The sequence below is a fragment of the Ochotona curzoniae genome, unplaced genomic scaffold (genome assembly GCF_017591425.1).
Source record: "Ochotona curzoniae isolate NIBS_2020 unplaced genomic scaffold, NIBS_Ocur_1.0 contig_1274, whole genome shotgun sequence".
Classification (NCBI taxonomy): domain Eukaryota; kingdom Metazoa; phylum Chordata; class Mammalia; order Lagomorpha; family Ochotonidae; genus Ochotona; species Ochotona curzoniae.
This window is the reverse complement of record NW_024465023.1, coordinates 9836727-9859490: the sequence shown is the minus strand read 5'-3', so window position 1 is coordinate 9859490 and position 22764 is coordinate 9836727. Positions and strand designations below refer to the sequence as shown.

The 22764-nt window shown below is 42.2% G+C and overlaps 1 protein-coding gene across 5 annotated transcripts in view; it reads right to left on the bottom strand.

The window, feature by feature from the left end:
* SLC9A7 (solute carrier family 9 member A7) overlaps window positions 1–21984 on the bottom strand; it is a 132544-nt gene extending 110560 nt beyond the window's left edge. For 3 of the 5 annotated variants that reach the window (XM_040999542.1, XM_040999527.1, XM_040999549.1), the window contains exon 1: window positions 21521–21945. In XM_040999542.1, the coding sequence (XP_040855476.1) occupies window positions 21521–21848 (328 nt within the window). In that variant the 5' untranslated portion in view covers window positions 21849–21945. Of the gene's footprint in view, window positions 1–21520 lie in introns of all 5 variants that reach the window. The other 2 variants (XM_040999518.1, XM_040999534.1) reach the window with 2 other exon arrangements.
* Between the last annotated feature and the right edge of the window lie 780 nt (window positions 21985–22764).

Sequence of the window (22764 nt, the reverse complement as noted above, 5' to 3'; positions counted from 1 at the left end):
CAAAGCCAGGAGCCAAGAATTCCACCTAGGTTTCCCATATGGGTAGTAAGGGACCCCAAGCAGCTGACCCATCAACTGCTGCCTTCCAGGGTGTGCATTAGCAGAAAGTTGGATGCCAAGTGGAAGTAGGAGTTGATATTATGCACTCTGACATGGGATGAGGGCATCCCAAATAGTGACTTAATCTACCATGCCACAATGCCCAGCCCAGGTTTCTATTTAATATAGTATCTCATCTTGTTTCTAGAAAGCTACAATATAGGACTTATGTCAAGGATAGCAGCTGCAACTCTATTCTCCCAGCAGCTCCCCAAGTACATAGCTTGCGCGCCCTCACACAGGTCACATTCAACAGCTACAGCTGACAGGCCAGAGTCTTGTTGACGAAAACAAATCACAGCCTCTTTTCTGCCAATATTCCATAGCATTCTCAGGCATGTCAATTCACAGCTTCCCACCCTAATACAACAACCAAACAAAATCACACCACCAATTATCTTTACTGCTTCCAGAGGACTAATGTCATTCCCGGGCACTCCCCAGCATCTGTCCCCCGTCTCAACTAGTGCAACTGATCCCCACATGCCTTAAACTCAATCTCACAGTCTGCCACTTACACATACATAGCTGTGTTCTACTCCGAGTGGCAACTCAGTGGGGACAAAAACCTTATTTCCACTTGCACCAGGCACTCCAATATCATCTCCTATACACTAAACACTCAACAAAATAATAACTATCTTTTAATTAAAGACTTGTTTATTTGAAAAGCACAGTTCCAGAGAGAGAAGAGCAAAGACAGAATGAGAGAAAGAAAGAGAGAGAGGTCTTCCACTGGCTACTTCACTACCCAGATGGCTTCCAATGGCCAAGGCTGGGCCAGGCCAAAGCTAGGAGGAACTGAATTAGAAGTAGAGCAGCTGGGCCTTAAACTGGCACTCATGTGGGATGTCAGTGTTGTAGGCAATGGTTTAACATGCTATACTGCAACACTGGACATTGCCCCCAAATCGGAAATGTCATATGCTGCTCCTGGGAATGCAAAACATTCAGACTCTGAAAACAGTTGCCAATTTTTTTGTAGTTATACATATACTTGCCATGCAACTCAGACATCTCACACTGGGTATTTATTCAACAGAAAGGAAACACATGCCCACACAAAGACATGTGGACAAATGTTTGTAGCAGCTTTATTTATAAAACCTCAAAACTGAAAACAACCAAAATGTTCAAAGAATGATGAGTGTGTAAGTTACACTGCGATACAGCCATATGGTGGAATAGTATTCAGGCACAAAAAAGACACAGATTATTAGCACACAGAGCAACAGGGAGCAATTGCAAAAGCATTGTTCAGTGAAAGAAGCCACCCACAGAAAGCTACCTGTTACATTATTTCATCGTCATGAGGTTCTAACAAAAGCAAAACTACAGAGACAGAAAGCTGACCAGTAGCTGCCAATAGCTTGGGGCTGAGGAGGGCATATTCTGCAAAAATACATGAGGACATTTTGAATGGACAGAAATGCTCTGTTTTGATGGCGGTGATGGTTACACAAGGACACACAGTGTCAAAACTCATTCAACTGTACATTTTAAGAGTGAATTTTTACCGCATGTAAATTATACCTCCATAAAGATGGCTCTTAAAAATAAATAAATTATTTTCATGAGTAGGTACATTGTAATTATCTGTTGAATGAAGAGTGTAATGGTGAAATTACGTCAAGAAAAAGAATACACAGGTGGATTCTGTATCCATGTATTCAACCAATCACAAATCAAACGTATTTGAAGGAAAAAGTTGCATTTGTATAAAATGTGTACAGACTTTGTCTTGTCATTATTCCCTAACCACCATATTAGGGCCACTATTTTCCTAGAATTAACATTGCACTTGTACTAGGTAATCTAAGTAGATTACTTAAGATAGATGGGAGGAGATACACAAGTTATATATGAACATGAAGTCATTTTATACGACAATTGAACAGCTATGGATTTTAGTACCTGTGGCAGGTCCTAGAGCCAATTCCCTATGACTATCTGGTTATACTAACAGCTTTCTAAAAATTAAGTAACCATGGGGGAGGGAAGGGAAACCCCAATGCTTACTAAACTGTGTCATAAAGAATTTTTTAAAAATTAAGTAACAATATAAGGTAGAATAAATCATAATTCTGATTTTTGCAGAATAATTTATTATATTAGTATTAATAACATCACAAAACATGTCCTTCTAAGAGTTGCACTTAATATTCATTTATCTCTTCAGCATCATGGACATGAAATCTAACAAACTCGTGGGAAGGTGTTCTCTTGCTCTGTCCACCACGCACCCTGCTCCCTACTTTCACCTTTTGATTGTAGCATTTAACGAAATTATCCATACAGTTGAAGTTGTGTCTGCCATATGTTCTACATACATTTTCACTGCCTGTGATACATATTTTTAGCATGTAATTTTAGTTCTTTAATTTTTCCCCAATATATTTTTTACTTATTTTTCCAATGGTTGCTTTAGGTATTTTAATAGCTATCTTGATAATAATATACTTCAGTATGATGCTAATGTTAACTCAATTCCAATAAAATATTAAAACATTAATATAGTCTAGCTCTACTACATCCATCTTTAAACTAGAATTATAAAATAATTCATCCATATATGTTAGAATCTCAACAACACAGCATTATAATTATTGTATAATCCAGTCTTGTCTTTTAAACTTACTCAAATATTTACATTTCATAATGCTCTTTATCTTTGTGCAGATTTGAGTTTTTGTCCAGTGTCATTCCTTTTATTCCCCTCCCCCCCCACTGGCAGTCATTCCCTTTTAGTTAGAAAAACTTCCTTTGATATTTCTTTTAAGGCAGATGAGCTAGTAACAAATTCTTGTATCATTAGTTAACACTCAAAAAAGCAACTTACCAAGTTATAGTTCATATCCCACATAATTGATTCAATTCGAATATACAATGATTTTTCTTTAGCAAATTAACCAAGTTACACAACCATCACCATAATCACCCCAGTAAGATCCCTGGATTTCTATTAACACCTGTTTCCACCACCAGACCCAGGTAATCACTGATCTAGTGGCTGCTACTATACATTTGCCTTTTCTATACCTGTCGCACAATTGAATCAAACAGTAGCTGGTCTTCTGGGCACAACTTCTTTCATTTACCATCACATTTTCAAGGTTCATCCAGTTTTACCATGGATCAGTACTTGATTCTTCCAGTTGCTAGACAGAACACTTATGTGGGCACCGGTTCTAATCCCGTTTCCCATCCAGCTCCCTGCTTGTGTCCTGGGAAAGCAGCTGAGGACGGCCCAAAGCATTGGGATCTCGCACCCACAAGGGAGACCCGGAAGAGGCTCCAGGCTCCTGACTTCAGGTCAGCTCAGCTCCAGCCGTTGCAGCTGCTTGGGGAGTGAATCATCAGACTGAAGATCTTCCTCTCTGTCTCTCCTCCTCCCTGTAACACTTTCCAACAAAAATAAAATAAATCTTTAAAAAGAAAACAGAAAGCATGCAACTGTTCTATAATCTTTAAGAACTTTTATCAAAAATTAAAGACTTACTCATTCTTAAAAAGAAATAGACACACTGAAATTTAAAAAATAAAAACACACAGAATTAAAGTTCTATTTATTTGTAATATTTTTTAAAAGCTTACTGTGCCTAGTTTCAATAGTGTTCATTCTTTTTTATTTTTCTTTAGCTCATCATGTAATTTAATCTTTCCCACACCTTGGTGAATTGCCACATTCCCTTCTAGGCTTGGATCAGCTTCCACATTATATCCTTCACACTTTCAATGTCATTAAATATCTCCAAGAGTTCCTTGCATCTGAAGGGTTTTTGCTGGCTTCATTACATTGGAGGCATCTCATCCTTTGGGTCACAACCTCTTTGCTCACTATCAATCAGTTTTCCTTCACTTAGTTCTGGCTACATACCTAAAGCTTCTCAAATGATGGTAATGTCAGTATCTCTACAAATACAAGCAGTCCTCACTTTGCATCCATCCAGTATGCATGCATTTTCATTATCATAATTTTATATAACCCAAGTCCCATACCCCCAAACACAGTTCTGGTCTTTTATGTTGTCTATTTTTCCATTGGAACCTTCCAAATATTATTCAGAGTTCTATGAAATTCCTCGTTTGATAGTTCCAGTATCTTTGTCATATATCAACATGGTTCTAGTGACCTTTCCGCTCCTTTTTTGGAGGGGGAGTCTTTTTTGTTTTAGAATTTATTCCTGAATATTTTTCCATTAAACAGTGGGTACTAAGGTAATCTTTTTTTATGCTTGAAAATAAGCACATGGGTTGTTTTTTTCTGCTAGACCTTTAATGTTGAGGTATGTATTGATACAATTAGGTGAGCTGGTTGTGAGTGAATTTGTCACTGGCTATATTCAGGGTTCAAGGGCTTTCAAATTCCTCTAGGGAATACATTGTCTTGATGGAGTAGATTCATTGCCACAAGGCTCTCCTCAATGTCTTCACATTACTTGTTCTGGGTCTCCCCATCTGGCCTGGAATGTTTTGCACCACTCTGCAAAGAGTCTGTCTCTTGCAACTCTACAAGCTATACTTCACTGTCATTGTTTATTTGATACTTGGTTCCCTTGGGTTCAAGAAAAGTCATTTTCCATTTGTCTGGTTTTTGGTCTAGTTACAAGGATGGGAGCATTACATGCCACACCTCTAAGCTGAAACCAGAAGACTGCTCATTAGCGTTTCAAGTGTACTTTATACCTTATATCCAGCTCCGTGTGTCAAGTTAGCAATGACATATGAAGTAACATTTTGTTAATCAGACATACATAGAAAGTTTGGAAATCCCTATAGTATTAATAGCCAATGGAAGGTTTTGATCAGTTTGAAAGAACTGATATTCTCACTCCTAAGTTGCTATTACTGCAACTAAAGAACTTGCTTTCATTAATTTATGTGTCCTGGTAATACATAAATTATGGAGGCCCATTTGCTCTTTGGAGATGGAAAAATGTCTCATGCCTGTAACACACCTTGACCTTGTGTCACTGACCGCCCTAGGTCTTTATCCCAAGGAAGGAGACTAAGAACACAGCAAGAACTTCATTACCACCCTCCCTGGTGACATTCTCTTCTAGCACATCTAATCTAACCAGAAATTTTTCAAGCACTACCTGAATGGAAGTTGAAGACATATTACTATAAAACCAAGTAACATTGATGGTGAGAGAGAAGCACCCTCCCCAGGCTGTTTCCCCACATGGACTCATCAAAAGGAGCTTGGAGAGGCCAGGGTCTCATGGTTAATGCAGCCCTAAGAAGGAAGACACTGTTACTTACAGAGATGAAGGCATATGTAGAATTACAATGTGGGTAACTCCACTACAAAAAAGGATCTCCTGGTTTCAGACCTGTCGTTGCTTCCTCTTCCTAAATAACATAAGAATTCAATAAAAATAAAAGCTTGAATACATAAGCTTACAAAATAGCTGTCATGCTTAATATTCCAACTGTGAGCAACTGTCATCATTACCTCCTGTCTTGATTTAAGCATGTATTACAGCAATACCAGCTGATGCGTCAAAATCTAGCTTCCTGCCCCCCAAATTTTGCTGGTAGGAATACTGGTTTTCCTTGACCCTGGCAGTTAATTCCTTCCTCCTCCTGGATTATATCTGGCATTTGGGCTCTACACTGTACACCAGCATAGGCATTCAACTCAAAGAAGGCTTTTCATGCCTGTCTTGGGCATAAGCATCTTCCTATCTACTTTCTGCCCTTTCTTGCTCTGCTGTGTACTGCAGTGGGAGAAGGGAAAAAGGAAAGGGAAGGGTGATGCCTGTAAACTACATTTCCACCATCCCCTTTCAAGTGCTTTCCATTTATTCCAATCAGAGGCACAAGTAAGAGAACACAGTAGGATGAAAGTGAGAAGCCAAGGTAGCCCTCTCTCTCTCTCTCTCTCTCTCTCTCTCTCTCTCTCTCTCTCTCTCTCTCTCTCTCTCTCTGGTGATGCCCCCTGTTCTCCATGGTTGAAGTTGTCACCATGCAGTCTCTTTCGTGGTTTCACGTCTCATGGGACAGCCCCACAGGGGTCGCAGTGCCTGCCAGACAGCCTCGTTCCTAGATTCTGGCAATACTCCTTCCTCCTTTTATCAGCCCTAGGTATGACAGTGGCTTCCTGCCGCTGCTTGGCTCTAGGTTACACACTCTATTTGACTGCTCAGCTCTTCCAATGCCTTGCCTCCTACCTGCCTCATTTTGCCTACTGGAAAGGACCTCATCTGTCACATCTGACCTCTTCCCTTTATCAGATTACTCTACAATATAGAAAAATCACTTCCATATGACCATCTTGTCTGTGTCCCTCTTCAGTACCATCATAAACACTCTGCACAGCATTCCCCTTGAGAAGAGACAGTTCTCTTATTCATGCCAATGAAGAGAACCATTTGGCTCACTCATAGCCTCCTCTATTAATGAATGCAACCTTTTCTTTCCATAGTTCTCGTAGCAGCAAGAATGCACAGCAGTCAACCAAGCCCTGGTCTGGAAAAAGATAGCCCATGGTAGGCTTGTTTCAAGCATGTGTCTGGGAATATATAAACATGCTTAACCACATAAACACACAAAGCCCACAGTTCAAGAAAAATAAATACCAGAGAACAGAATGTGTGTGTAGGGGTTACAAAAATAAGAAAGATTAAAAGTCTTTCATGAAATTAAGGCTTCCATATCCAGACAAGACATAAACAGGGAGTGGATTTATATTCATGCCTAAAATAACACCAAAAATACATGAAATGGTGGTTTACTAGACACTGAATGTTGCAGCAGGCATTTTTTCAAGATTGATTTATTTTTATTTGAAAGGTAGATTTTACAGAGAAAGGAGAGACAGAAGGACTTCCATCCCTGGTTCACTGCCCAAATGGCTGCCACAGTCAGAGCTGAACTGATCCAAAGTCAGGAGCCAGGAGCTTCTTTCAGGTCTTCCACATGGGTGTACAGGGTCCCAAGGACTAGATCATCCTCTGCTGATTTCGCAGGCCATAAGCAGGGAACAGGATCAGAAGTGGAACGCCCAGATTATGAAACAGTGTCCATAGCGGATGCCAGCATTACAGATGGAGAATTACCAACTATACCACAGCACTGGCACCATGGAGTAGGTATTTGAAGCAGCAGTTAAATTACTGCTTGGGACACATGTATCCCCTATCACTGCGCCCGTTTTGAGTCCTGGATCACCTTGTCATTCCAGGATTTTGCTAATGCACACCCTGGGAGGTAATAGACGATGGCCCAAGCAGTTGGGTTCCTGCAACCCTCATGGGAGACCTGGACTGGGTTGCAGTCTCCTGACTGGCATGTCCCAGACCTGACTTTTGGTGATATTTGTGAGGTGTGTGTGGGAGGGTGGGGGTGAATCAGCAGATAGAAGATCTCTCTGTCTCTCTTTGCCTACCTTTCAAAAAAAATGAAATTTTTTAAAGACATACTCCCCCTAAACCCTGCCCCCCACCTTCAGCAACAAAGTAGCTCAACAAGCTAATCTACTTGCAAATATGAGCATCCCATAGGGGCATCAGTTCATGTCCTGGCTGTTCTATTTCCAATTCAGCTCCTTATTTATGGCCTAGAAAAGCAGTGGAAACAGTGCAAGGCCTTGTAACCCCGCACCACATGGGAGACTTGAAAGAAGCTCTTGGCTCCTGGCTTTGCATAGGCTCAGCTCTGGCCATTGCAGTCATTTGGGAAGTGAAGATCTGTCTCTTTCTCTCTTTTTCTGTCTCTCTCTCTTGCTCTTTCGTGTGTGTGCTCTCTCTCTCTCTCTCCCCATCTCTCCTTCTTTGTAAATTTTTTCCAACAAAAATAAATACTTTTTAAAAAACAAGAAGAAAAAGAAGATGATGACGACATAGCAACATCCGGTGATGAAAGAACATGATTCCTAAGAGATAGGAAAATAGAAAGGAAGCTCTATGACTGCCCAGACTCCTGCCTGGAGAGAACTTCCAGGTGACAGGGCAGAGAGAGGAAACTGAAGCAAGGTCTGGCAGACCTCCTGAACGGAAAAACATTTCCTTCTTGACAGAAGGAAAAATAACACCAGACAAACCTGATGCACAGCAACTGCTACCTATTACTTAAACGTATTTCAAAGATAACCATCTAAACCCAAAGGAGAATCTGGGGCTTATACCAATGCAAGCAAAACGCGTTGGAAATGTGGCAAAGACATATAGGGGAAAATTGAAGCAAATTATTTTAAAATCCTTTAAATGTGAAGTGGTATAATATGACTTTAAGGCAGTTAAACATATATATATATCTCACATATATTATATATATATGATATTTTACATATACATGTATATAAAAGTCCTAGGCAAGAGAAAAGCAAAGTTGTAAGTATGACCAATTTTAACAATACTTTCAAAATCAAAAATGAGTCAGAAAACTAAAAAAAATACAACAAAGAACAATTGGCACAGTTTGAAAAGAAATAGCAAGATCAAAGATTCAAATTTAACAAATAATCCAATAGATTCAAAATGAAACACCTCAATAAAAGGCACAGACCATCAGAACTGAGCATTGGAAAAGCAAGACCCTATTATGTGTCACCCACAAGAAAAGCACTTTAAATACAAAGAAATAAATTGGCTTTAAAAAGATTTTGGGCCCTGTGCGGTGGCCTAGTAGCTAAAGCCCTCACTTTGCACGCACTGGGATCCCATATGGGTGCTAACTCCAGTCCCTGCAGCCCCAATACACATCCAACTTCCTGCCTGTGGCCTGGAAAAACAGTCGAGGACTGACCAGAATCTTGGGACCTTGCACCCATGTGGGAGGCCCGGAAGATGTTCCTCTGCCTCTCCTGTTCTCTGTATTTCTGACTTTCCAATAAAAATAAATAAATCTTTTTTTAAAAGAATGGGGGGACCTTTTCTCTGCTAAGGGCCATTTGGATATTTATAACATCATTCATACACCACATAAAATTGTCAACTTAAAAACTAGCCTGCCAGAGATGGATTGAATTTCAGATTCCACCTGCAGCTGCTGTAGCAGAACCAGACCAAATGGTTTTGCAGGTCCTCGGGCCATACATTCCCCAAATGGTTGGTTTATAGCAACCAAGTGAGCACCGAATCCAGAATAAAGCAGCATTAAGATACTAGAAAAGGCTTATGGCATTCCCACTTTCTGCCCAGCTCAGCAGCAGTCTGCAAGACAACAGATCATATACCAAGTATGGGATCCTAGTCCCTGTTCCTGAGGGAGCAAAACAGACATCATTTGCCTTTTTCTGTGTCTTAGATTTATTCATTTGAAAGGCAGTTACAGAGAGGGATATCATTCCATGTGCTGATTCATTCCCGAGGTGGTCGCAACGGCCAGAGTAGAATCAGGCCAAAATCAGGAGTTTCCTCCAGGACTCCGGCATGAATGCAAGACTGGAACAGAGGTGGAGCACTCAGGCCATGATCTGGTGCTTACACAGATGCCAGTAATGAAGCCAGTAGTTTTATGTGTTACACCAGAATGCCAGCCCCAGCGTGCTTGCTTTTTCTAACTTGTCTGGAAACTACCTAAAGGAATGACTAAAAGTGCTCAAGAAAACTTCATAAGATGACAAAAAGAAAAAAAGAAAAAAAACCTGCAGTACTTGGGCCTAAAGGGAGAAAAAAAAAATGACAAAAACCAATTTTGAGAATGCCACATTAGGGAAAGTACCTGTACATCAACTGTCATAAATATGTATATACAACTCAGAGAAAGCATAAGCCATAAAGGAAACCAGGAAAACAATGATGAACAAATGGAATATCAGTAGATAAATTATGAATAGGAAACATTTTAATTCTGGAGCTACAAGCGCAGTATCTCAAAGAAACAACTCCTTAGACGTGTTCAACGCTATATTTTAATAGGCAGAAGACAGAATGAGCAAACTTGAAGACAGTACAATTGAAGTAATCAAGTCTGAGAAATGGGAAAAGATAGAAAAGTGTGTAGTTTGACATGAAGTAAGCAAGCATACACACCATGAAAGTTCCAGAACAGCGAAAGGTTAGAAAAAATACTTGAAGAAACAAATGACTGGAAACATTCCAAATTTAATCAAAGACAGAAATCTTTACAAAAGAAACTCAGGAATACTCCAGTAAGATAAACTCCAAGAAATTCATACTAAAATGCATTATAATCAGACTGACAAAAGGCAAAAACTTAAAAACTTGAAAGCAGTAGAGAGAAAGGACTTGCACATAAAGGCTCTTCAATCATCTCTTCCCTTATCCCGGATACAGAAAAAAATAATAATACTAATATGGAAATTAATACTTTCCTGTAGCCCTTGACCTTTTGTGCCCTAATCAACTATGTAAAAATCACCAAAATAAAAGAATTTTTTTTTTAAAAAAAAAAAAAAGCTCTTCAATCAGACTAAAGGTGATTCATCAATACCAGGATTGCAGCACAGTGAGTTAAGCCACTACTTGCAATGCCAACATCCAATTTAGATGCTGGTTCCAAAGCTGTAGCTGCTCTACCTTCCATCCAGCTCACTGCTAATGTACCTGACTAAACAATGGGAGATGGCCCTTTGCCCTGGGCTCCTTCATTTGAGTGACCTGAAAGGAGTTCCAGGTTCCTATCACTTGAGGAGTGAACCCGGTAGTTCCAGGCACTTGGGGAGTAAACCAGCGGATCAAAAATTCACATTCATATTCTCTCTCTCTCTCTTTCCCTCCCTCCCTCTTTTTATTCTTCCTCTTTCCCCGCTCTTTTTCTATAACTGCCTTCCAGGTAAATAAGCAAACCTTTGTTAAAAATTAATTAAATAACATTAAAGGTGATTCATCAGCAGAAATCTTGGAGACTGGAACAAAATGGGATCACATATCTAATCAGCTTAGAGGGAAAAAAACTGTCAAGCAATAATTCTATATCTGACAAAACTATCCTTCAAAAAGGACAGGGACAGGAATTATGAAACAGTAAGTGAAGCCCTCATTTGGGATGCCCCCTTCACACATTAGAGTACCTCATCTGCACTTCTGATGCAGCTCCCTGCTAAAACACCTGCAAGGCAGCAGATGATGACTCAAGGGCTTGGGCCCCCATCACTCATGTGGGAGACCCAGAGAGAGTACCTAGCTCTTGGCTTCATCCTGGCCCAATCCCAGCTATTTTAGATACTTGGAGAGTGAACCAATAGATAAAAGATCGTGTCTCTGTGTGTGTGTGTGTGTGTGTGTGTGTGTGTGTGTGTGTGTGTGTGTTTTCTACCTTTCAAATAATAAATACATCTTTAGGCGAAAAAAAGAACCTTCAAGTATTAGCATCCCATATGTATGGTCACCAGTTCATGTCCCAGCTGCTCCATTTCCCATCCAGTGAACCAGTGGATGAAAATAGCTCTTTCTCAGTGTCTCTCCTACCTCTGTAAAATGCCTTTCCAATAAAAATAAATAAACCTTTTCAAAAAGACAGGGAAATTAAGAAATTCACAGACAAGTGGAAGCTAAGGGACTGTGTTACTAGTAGAGCTTATCTACAAGAAATGTCTAGTGATTTCTCAGGCTAAATTACAAGGACACCGGACAGTAACTCAAAATCATATAAAAAACACAGATATTGGCAAAACAAAAAAAAATCACACATATATAAATGAAAAAAAATTTGGTTTGTAACTTCTCATTTTCTTCTTATATAATTAAAATAGTAAATGTAGTAACAATGATTATAATTTGACATTAATGGACACAGAATATATAAAGATATAATCTTTTTTAAGATTTATTTACTTTTTATTGGAAAGACAGATTCACAGAGAGGAGACAAACAGAAAGATCCTCCTTCTGCTGGTTCACACCACAAACGGCCACAATTGCCACAGCTGGGCCAATCTGAAGCCAAGAGCTAGGAGATTCTTCTGGGTCTCCCATGTGGGTACAGGGTCCCAAGCCTTGGGCCATCCTCTGCTGCTTTCCCAGGACACAGGCAGGGAGTGGGATGGGAAGCAGAATGGCTAGGGCATGAACTGATATACATATGGGATCCCAGTGCTTGCAAGAGCAGGTTTCACCTGCTATACAGTAATGCCACCCTCTCAATTGAGTTTTAGGATGGGTTATTTCTGAATCTGGAATTATGCATTAAAGGACACTATCAACAGATTGAAAAAAAAAAACCAATTCACAAAATAGCAGCAAAGAACTGTTAATCGTGTATCTGACAAGAAATTGATATGTAAAGTACTTACAGAACTCCTATAACTCAACAACAACAAAAACCAACCCAACTTAAAAATAGGCAAAGAACTTGAATAAACTTTTCTCCAAATAAGACATTTAAATAATTAGCAAGCACACAAAAATTATTGAATAACGTTACTCACTAGAGAAACACAAATCAAAATCATCACTTAATTTCTATCAGTCTGGCTGTATTTTTTAAAAAGGAAAATAACAAGGGTTGGAGAGGATTACAGAAGTTTGAATCCTTGTGTATTGTGCTGTAAACACAAACTGATATGGGCTAAAATGGAAAATAAATTGGGGGTTCCTCAAACAGTCAAATAGAATTCTCACATGACCCAGTAATTTTACTCCAAGGCATACACTCAAAAGTACTGAAAACTCAAAATAAGTAGTTATATCTGGATGTTCACAGCAGCATTATCCACAGTAGTCCGAGTATCAATCAATTATGAATAAACGAAATGTGGTATATACACACATAATGAAATACTATCCAGCCAAAGAAAAAAGGAAATTATTATACATACTATTCAGCACAGAGGAATCCTGGAAAAATCATGGTAAGTGAAATAGGCCACATACAAAAGGACAATTATTACATGACACCAGTAAATATGAAATATTGAGGACAGGCAAATTCACATGGACAGACAGCAGACTGGAAGCTATCACGGGCTGATTAATGGTACAGATTCTCTGGTATGATGAACAAATTTTGGAAAGAGACGGCAGGATTGCTCATTCAGCTTTGCAAGTTTTACAACTGCTACTAAATTACAGAGTTAGAACTGGATAATATGTCAAATTTGAATTATATATTTTACCAAAAGAAACAAACAATCTCCTATCTGGTTTAGCAACCAAGCACAATTTTCTGCAAATATACATATGAGGGCACTTCAAAAAGTTGATGGGAAATGGAATTGAAAGACAAAAATCAATTTGGCTTCAAGAAATGAAATGCATTCATACAAGGATGTCTTCCAATAGTTCATGAAAGATTTATATTGTGAAAAAACGCGCACAGATTAGAAAAAATTTCATGCCAAAATAAATTTCCTTTCATTCCATTTTCCCACAAATATTGTTTAGAAACCTCATATTTAGATATTTACATACTCATCACTGTTTTCTTTATAGACAGGTCACTACAATTCAGGCAAACATTTTCACACCAAAATATTTCCTCCTCAGAAACCATTCTTTCAGTAAAAATCTGATATCAACAACTTAAAAGAAGGACTTTCAAGGCTAGGTATCATGACAGCATCCCATCTTTTTGACAAAATGCAATGCATTAAACCAAAATTTCCACAGCACCTATGTGTCAGGGACTGTTAGAGGAGATGGGGAGACAGTAGCAAACAAGGCATTCCCGCCAACCTGCAGCTTGTCTTTCAATCTACTTTAAAAATACATATTTATTTATTTCTATTGGACAGGCAAATTTACTGAGAGAGATCTTCCATCCACTGATTCACTCCCTAAATGGCCACACAGCCAAAATTGAGCTGATCCAAAGCCAGGAGCTTCTTTCAGGTCTCCCATGTGGGTGTAGGGTCCCAAGGATCTGGGCCATTCTCTGCTGCTTTCCCAGACCATTAGCAGGGATCGGGAATGGAACTGTACTTCGGGTCAGCTGAGCTCTGGCCATTGTGGCCACTTGGAGAGTGAATCAATGAATGGAATATTTTCCTCTGTCTCTCCTCCTCTCTGTATGTCTGACTTTACAATAAAAATAAGTCTTTTTTTTTAAAAAAAAAAGTTATTCTTAAATTCAGATATTTAATAACAGTGAGTCTTAAACTTCACCATGCAAAAAAAGCAGATTTCTGAGCCCCACCTCCTTACAGTCTAAGGAAGTCTGGGGCAAGACCTGACAGTTCCAACAAGTTTACAGGTGATATGAATGTCGTTGATCTTTGAGCAACACTCATAAATAGATTCATGGAGACAATTGCATAAATGCAAGATGAATACTCTCTTCCAAGTAGACCAGATTACTTAAAATATAGAATTTGATTTATCAAACAGGTATATACACACACACACAAAATGAACCATATGCAAATCCTACCAGTACTTCTCTTTTCTGACTTCTGTATGATAAAGTATTCACCAAATACCGAAACAGAGATTGGTTAACTGCTTTCCAAATCTGTTCCTCTTCCTCCAATTCCAGTGCACTTCCCCGGCTTGCTTCCAGCTAGATGCGGCCTTCACAACCATGTTCTGGCCAACAAAAGCAGGCAACGTTTCCACACTTCATACAAATGTCTTCCTCCTAAGATCCTCTTTTCCTTTCCTTACTCACCAGCCTGAGGAAGATTCCAAGGTTTTAAGGGATAGGGAAGGCAGAAGAAGGAAGTCACCCTGTCCCTGTATCACATTGGGGAGAGCCACCTGCAAGTCCCTTGCACTGGCCCATTATGGGAGTGAAAAATGCACTTCTCATTTTCAGTCACTGAAATTTTAGATTGGTCTATTTTCACACCTAGCACTACTCACTATAAGCAATCATGTTGATTAAAATCCAAGCAGCATGCTTTAAATCTACGAAGAAGTCTCCTACCATAGATTTGCTTATAAATGGAACAGAAGTGATTTTTTAAAAGACTCGTGAACTTGAAGTCTTCAAAAATGAATGTAAAAAGAGGTTAGTAATTCCTAAGTAGGGTACTTTCAAAATCTTTCATTTAAACTACTGCCAAACGGTGTTACTCAGTGCTAGAGAAAGCTGAAGGAGAGTTCAGAGCAGATGCATACAACCTCTCCCATACAACCTTCCAGGGAGGAGGGTCAGCAGGTTAGAACTAAGATTACTGCAGCGGCGCGAGGGGAGGGGAGGAACTTCCAATCTTTTACCTTAGTGGAAATTTCAAAACATACAGAAAAGTTGAAAGCAGAGTGTAAAGCATGCCACTGACCTAGATTCAACAATAGTGAGCACGTGGCCATCTTCATTTTTTTCCTACATAGGTGGCTATTTTTTTTTTTTTACTGAGCTTTTAGCAAAATTGCATACACTAGGATGCAAATACCTCACCAAAATATGTCAGCCTCATTTTTAAAGAATGAGTACATTCTTTATTACCTCATCTATCACACTTAAAAAATAACTTCAATTCCCTATTATCATCCAATGCTCAGTCTATTTCCAAATATTCCTAAATCCACCGCCCCCCCCAAATACCTGCTGCTTATAGTTCATTTTGGCAAACCAGAAGCCAAGCATATTTCCTGTGCTACATTTTAGTTGTGTCTCTCTTCATTCCCATTAATCTAAAACGCTCCATCTTCTGCTTGACACTGACATTTTAAAGAGACTGGCTTGTAAATTTTCCCACATTTTGGATTAATCTGATTGCTTCTTCATACTGTTTTAGAATTTGTGTCTCTATCCCCCCGGATTTGCTGTAAAATGAAAGATAAGCCTAAATCTTCGATTAGATTCAGATTAAACAACATCTGGGGGGAAGAATGCTATCAAGTTGTAGGATTTTATTGCATCGCAACAGGGGTCACAGAAAACACAGGGAGTTCCCCACAAAGAGCAAGGATTAAATCTAATGGCTTGGTTGTAAAATGGTCATTGTCCATAGCAACCCATGCGGTGATCCCACCATGCAGGCGGCCTGCTCTCCAACCGACTCTCACCTAGGCCTCTGGACTTCATTTAGAATATTTGTCCAAATCAATTATCATTGGGGGTTACAATGGGTGGCTTTCTAATTATAAGATTAGAATTCCCACAAAGGTTAACTTTTTCTAAGACACACTTTCAGGACATCTTACCTCTATTGATAATTTTCCAATAATAAGCAAACAGATCTTTGATGCCCAGATTCTTCAAGAACATTTTGCCATTCAAGGAAAATGCCACCCAATGACATAATGACGATCTATATTCCTAATTCATATTTTTCCTACGTAAGTTAGTTGCTTCTGTTTCAATTGGAAAAGTTTCGTATTGGAAAAAAAGAATGCTCAGGCCATTCTGAAGACTATAAAGGGACAAGTACTATCCCCCCATTATCTCCCAATAACCATCCTTCCACCCAAAGAATAAACATTAACTTTGTGCATTGTCCTAGAAAAGTATATCAGTCTCTTTTTTTAAGATTTGTTTATTTTTATGGCAAAGTCAGATATACAAAGAGGAGGAAAAACAGAGAGGAAGATCTTCCATCCATTGATTCACTCCCCAAGGGACTGCAACGGCTTTTGCTGCTCAGATCCAAAGCCAGGTGCCAGGAGCCTAGTCTGGGTCTCCCATGCAGGTGCAGGGTCCCAAGGCTTTGGGCCATGCTCAACTGCTTTCCCAGGTCACAAGCAGAGAGCTGGATAGGAAGCAAGGCTGCCGGGATTAGATCCAGCACCCATCTGGGATCCCAGCGTATATAAAGCTACTAGGCTATAGCATCAGGCCCAAGCATATCAGTCTTATATAAATACGTATTTACATATTTCTGAACCTATACTATATGATTACTTAAATAACAAATAGGATGTCTGGGCCTGGCATGAGGGTTCAGTGGCTAAATTCTAGCTTTGCATGCCTGGGATCTCATATGGGCACTAGTTCATGGCCTGGCTGCTTCACTTCCCATCCAACTCCCTTACTGTGGCCTGGGATGGCAGCAGAGGATGCCCCAAAGCCTTGGGACCCTGTACCCGCATAGGAGACCTGCTAGAAGCTCCTGGCTCCTGGTTTCAGATCAGGCCAGCTCTGGCCGTTGGGACATTTAGGGAGTGAACAACTGATGGAAGATCTTTCTCTCGGTCTCTCCTTCTCTCTGTAAATCTGATCTACTTTTCCAATACAAATAAATACATCATAAAAAAAAACCAGGATGCCATAATGTCTAAAAACACTTTTCTCATCTGCATACTATTCCTTAATGGGAACGTGCTGTGGTTTAATTTGTTCTTTCTTGTTGAATATTGTAACTTTTAGCAGCTGTTTTAAAGAAAAAAGAAATGAAAAGAAAAACCAATGCTGTTAAATATACTACGAGTACATGTATTTTTGAAGGATAAGCCAGGAATTGAAACTGCTGGATTAAATGGAAGGGTAAGTATATTCTAAATTTTTCCAGGTATTAACAAATAATCAATCAAAACCATACAATTCTCCTCACTCCAACAAACTGTCTCCTAATGCGTTTTAAATGCACACAGGTCTGGTGTTGAGCAAACTTCTAGAAGCAAAGCTTGGCAACAAATCACTATGCCTAAAGTAGAGTGGGAACTAATATTTACCAAGTGCTTAAGTGCCAAACGTGGCACTTGACCCTTGAATATCTCAATAATGCAACAATCTTGGCAGGTAACAATATCTGCATTTTCCAAGAGTAAATTGAGGCACAGAGAATTTACCCAGTGTTCCACAGCTTCTACAAACACCAATATTTGAACCCAGGACACCAACCATCCTGATATTAACATAGTACCATCCCAAACTGCGGACAAAATGAGCGACTGTTTTAAAAGGCAACGCTTGATTAACCAGGGAGAAGACAGTTCCCAAATATTTGCTCAAGGGCTCAAATGCTAATTTCACGCTCCTGTAGCGAATCCCATCTTCCCCCCTTTCAGACTCTGCCTAGGAGCCCGCTCTCAGGCTGTGCTTAGCTAAGCAGCTGATACAGCAAAGAGGTCACACAGAGCCCACCAGCTACAGAGCTGGAGTGGTAACCCATCTTTGTGAAGTTGCCAGGCACGAAGCAGAAAGGAAGTGATACTCAGGCGGTGGACTGGCACAACAGCATCAGAAGTTTCTGAACACTTAATCTGTTGTTACAAAAACGTTATGGGGGAAGTAGATTGACTGTACACAGGAAAGAGAGAGCGGGAGCGAGAGCCCCCAGTAACTAACATTATCTGCCTTACCCCTGTTCAAACATATGCAGGGCTCCCTAACACTAGGATGGCACCTAAACACACACACACACACAGCCAGCTGGGAGCTCTCCAGCCTAACAAAACAGGTAAGGCAGGTGTCAGCCAAGTGCCTTGCTGCTTCCTGGCAGGGCCCGGGGGCTGCTTTCAACGTCCCTGGAGAAGTGGGTCTGCAGGCAACTTGTAGTGTAGCTGTGCCAGCCAGATGCCAACAAGAAGGCCTATAACTGTCCCTGAGTCGGGGACGGGAGTTTCCTTTCTGTTGAAACGTTAAGCATTCGCAGTGTATCTCTTGTCCTTGGGTCCTCTGCACCCAAGCAAGTGCTTCAGGGAATGTATTTAGGCACAGCTCCTCATGGCCGCCACACCTCTTCTCTGGAGACAAAAAGGAGGGAAAGAGGAGAGGAAGCCAAACCCCTTTCTTGCCCAGGGTTTTGCTTGTTTGTTGTTTTTTCTCCATTTCAGGCACACAGTTCTAGAAGTCTCACAGGTGCAGCAAACAATGGAAAGCTCACAGAAAACTATCAGCATCATGGGATTCCCATAGGAAGATGTGGACGTGAGATTGAGTGCTTTTAAGGGACACATACGGACACACTATAGTTGATTTCACTTGCACGGTTCAAAAAGCAAAAAGCACAGGAGATAAGCGGTAACATCTGACCAGCTCATTCTTCTCTAAGGTTGTGGCCTGCACATATTCGTCCATTCAGGTTTAACTACTACAGCTCTCTTTCAAATTACTGGTAGTTTGGCATAAAATTAATTTTAAAACACTCCTTCAAAATGATTAGCACTAAAATTCACAGTTCAACGGCCTCATTCATACAAATCTGCCTACATTGAAAACTCACATTGTTTACCTGCAGAAAACTAAGCCGAAGACCCAGCACACGGCACAAAAATGCTTCCTCAAGCTTTCGTGTCCTTTATTGCTCACAGTCAAGAGAACCATTACTCACTTCCTCTATTGATATCAGGAAAAATCTAATTCTTTACTAACAAAAAAAGAGAAGCTCTGAAAAATCTGTCCTGCATGCGCTTGAGTGTTCAAAGATTTGCCTGACGGTAGCCATCACTTCACAATCTTGGACAAAGTTTAAGGAAATTAGTGAACTAAGTTTTTAAATCAGAATGCCTATCCTCATAGTTTTCAATGTATAATAACTAGCTAACCAGATGAATTCAGGTGGGCAGATGGGGGAGAAGGGCCTTGAAGCAGATCCCATCCCTGAGCAAAAGACACCAACATTTTCTCATGATTACTTATGACCCATAGGAAAATATTAGCACTCAGCATAAGCTAGGACGCCATGCAGTCAAAAACGAAATTGCTGCATACATTTTAAAGTAACACTAAAACCCAGAGAGAACATCCTGAATGCTATGGGACGATGTCACCTTTTCAGAATAATCATTCATTAAACCAGCTTTGTGACATGGCTGTTTACAAAACAGGGCGGTACACTGTGGACCATAACTGTGGTGATGGGAAAGGATGAGGGGAGTTCTAAAAGGGCCTATTAGCAAAAGGAAAATTCCATGATCGTTTCTGAGCCTTAAAGGTAAAGGTGACTGAACTCCTAGAAACATGCAGGGCTCCTCTGAAACATATATCTTTAAGTCTCCCACTTCTTTTCCATATCTTTGGACCTGTATTTATGAGCCTGTCAAAGCTACCTCCTTTCCCACGTTTGTCCTGTAAATCTAGAAACTACTATATATGTTTTCCTTCTTGGCTACCTGTCGACCTGAACGGCTCAGAGTCAGTGGCATGAAATGACAATGTACTTTCTCTACTTGCTCTCCAGATGCTCAGGAAACCTGCCTGCTTATCTGAGGCCCTGGCCTCGGTCATTTGCCGCCAGCTGCCACAACACACGCAGCTCCAGAACAGTCAGACAGAGGTTCAAGGCTGACCTGAGCCCTCTCGTCTGCAGGAAGTAAACTTACTTTTAGACCTGGTTCTGTCTCAACTCAAGATCTGTTTACATCCTCTCAGGACTTATCCATGACACGGTTTATTGGAAAGGGCTTGGCCATGTGTGTCCCCCCCCCCACCCCGCACACAGCTGTCAACACCGAAATTGGAACCTTGAGAACAAAGCCCAGGGATCAGAGTAATTTTCACATTAAAGATTAAGGTGTCTGCTTTCCATTCTCTACCAGGGAACCCTGGGTGGAAAGTGAGTGGAGAGATCCCTCCAGCATTAAGTGATGAAGTACAAATGGTCCCGATTGAGAACAGCCATAAAGTGGACTCCAGCTACTGCCCAACCCAAAACCATCAATATCACCATGGAATTTAATTCAAACGGCAAATAGGTGCCTTCCGTTCGGAGTCACGGGGGGGGGGGGGGGGGGGGGGGCAGGGCTCACGGGAGAAGAGGGATGACTCAGACGATGGCTAAAGGACGACCTCCGCATTAGGACAGAAGATTGGCCCGGACCCCTGGGCCTATCACACACTGTGCACCATTAAATCCACAAAACGATAGTGACTTCAGCCCACTACTGTGGTTCCTTACATACTCACAACTGGATCCTTAAAGTCACTCCATGTTACCATGTCAGGGGATATAACTGCTCCTCTTGTTCTGAGAGGGCAAGTGATTGGATACAATTTCCCATCAGAACCTAAGAGCCTGAAGGCGGTGGAATTGTCTCCCCATCTATAGGCCTGTCCTGGTGGTGACACCTGCCTAGGGGTCCTGGAGCAGACTCGCTGATTTCAACACTATATGCTCTGACTGGATTAATCAGACCCCTGGGGAGACAGACCTCATACCTTGGGCACTCACTCGTTAAGACCATGACTGTGGCATCCAAAACAGGTCCCACAAGCCCAGCCTTGGAGGTGGCATCCAACAGGGCCCGGCTAGCCTGTACCCATGCCAAGAGCCACTTTCAGCCCTCGACCCTAGCGTCAACATGGCCTGTCTCTCTGGGCAGTCAATCACCTCCAGCAGCTCCCGTCCCCACACATAGACCCTCCGTGGAGCTGAACTGGGAAGGGAACGGAAGGCGGGGGGGAGGGGGGGGAGGAAAGGAATAAGGAAGAAGCAACGGGGAGCCACTGAGAACAGGAGCTGAGGGAACGGCCCCCTCCGAGCCTTTCATTTTCGCTGAATTTCAGGGCAGAAATGGGGTGGTATTCTTTGTAATGCTAATGGAAAGCCAGAAAATGCAGACAGTTGACCTTGGGAACCAACGTCGTGGCAGCAAACGAAACACGCTGGCAAGTCAAAGGGGGAGCCCGGCAGCTGGGCGGGTCAAGGAGGGGTGTACCGCCAGCGGTGGGTGCGGTAAGGGGTGCTCACCGTAGATCATTGCCAGCCCGGTCTCGTGCAGGAAGCGCACCCGGCGGTGCTTAAAGAGCCAGATGGTGAGGATGGTGAGCGTGAGCAGCAGGATGAAGGTGAGCAGGCTCACGCTGTCTTGCCGGTGGCTCTCCTCCGCCTCCTTCTCAGTGGCGAGCTCCTCCATGGCGCTGCTGTCCTCGGCCGCCGCCCCAGAGGAGGAGGCCGAGGCCCCGGCACGCAGCCCCCGACCCAGCAGCAGTGGCAGCAGCGGCAGCAACAGCAGCCGCGGCGGCACCTCACGAACTACCCGCCCCGGGCCAGGGTGCGCCGCGTCACCAGGCTCCATGGCCCCAGGGCCGCCTGCGCCTACCTCCGCACAGGGACCCAGAGCCCGCGCCGTCGGCGGGTTACGGCGGCGCCGCGCCGACCTGCCCAAGTGGCCACAGCCGCCGCAGCTCCTCCTCCTGCCAGCGCCGGGCCGGGGCTGCGCTGCGAGTCGCGCGCGCGAGGGGGGAGGGGCGCGCGCAGTGCGCAGGATCCCCAAGCACCGCCCCCCGCCCGCGCACCTGTTCGTCCCCCCGCAGTGCTGCGCCTCGCGCCGGCAGAGCCGCCAAGGCCGAGCCAGCTGTCACCCTCGGATCCGTGGGCCAGCAGCCGGCCCTTGGCTTCTCAGTGCTCTGCACTCAGCCCTTGGCATACCTGGCTTTGCCATGTGGAAACGAGTTCCTGGGCAGTCGCCACCCTGCTTCCCCAACGGGACGCCAGAGGTCGCCTACTCGTGGTGGGAGCCTAAGCTTGGATTTGCTCTTGTTGGCGGTCTGGAGTTCTATCTGGCGCTGCTGCGAACTGTATGATCCCTACGCAGTGTGTAGCTACCGGGAGCCCGAGAAAGTGGAAGCCACGTTATGATCTTCACCTCTTTTCTGATCTCGAGTGTAACCCCGGCACTCCATAATCGGATAGGGCTGCATTCAAACCTCTGCTGTAGCCTGATTTGACGTGATAAGATCGATAAGGGGTTGGAATCAGAGGAGGACGTTGAAATACGCCTGTCTTCAATTGAGGAATAGACTTGGCCTTTGATTCGGATCAGTGCAGCTAAGCCCTCTGGGGAAGAGTCTTAAAACTGAAAGAACTGAACGCTGATTAGTCTGAGTCCATAAACAGAAAGTGGTCCTGAAGCAGGGTACTTTGGTAAAGCTCTGCGGGAGAGTCTGATACCCCCATCACAGCCAGCTGAGTGTAAGCAGAGGGATCCTATA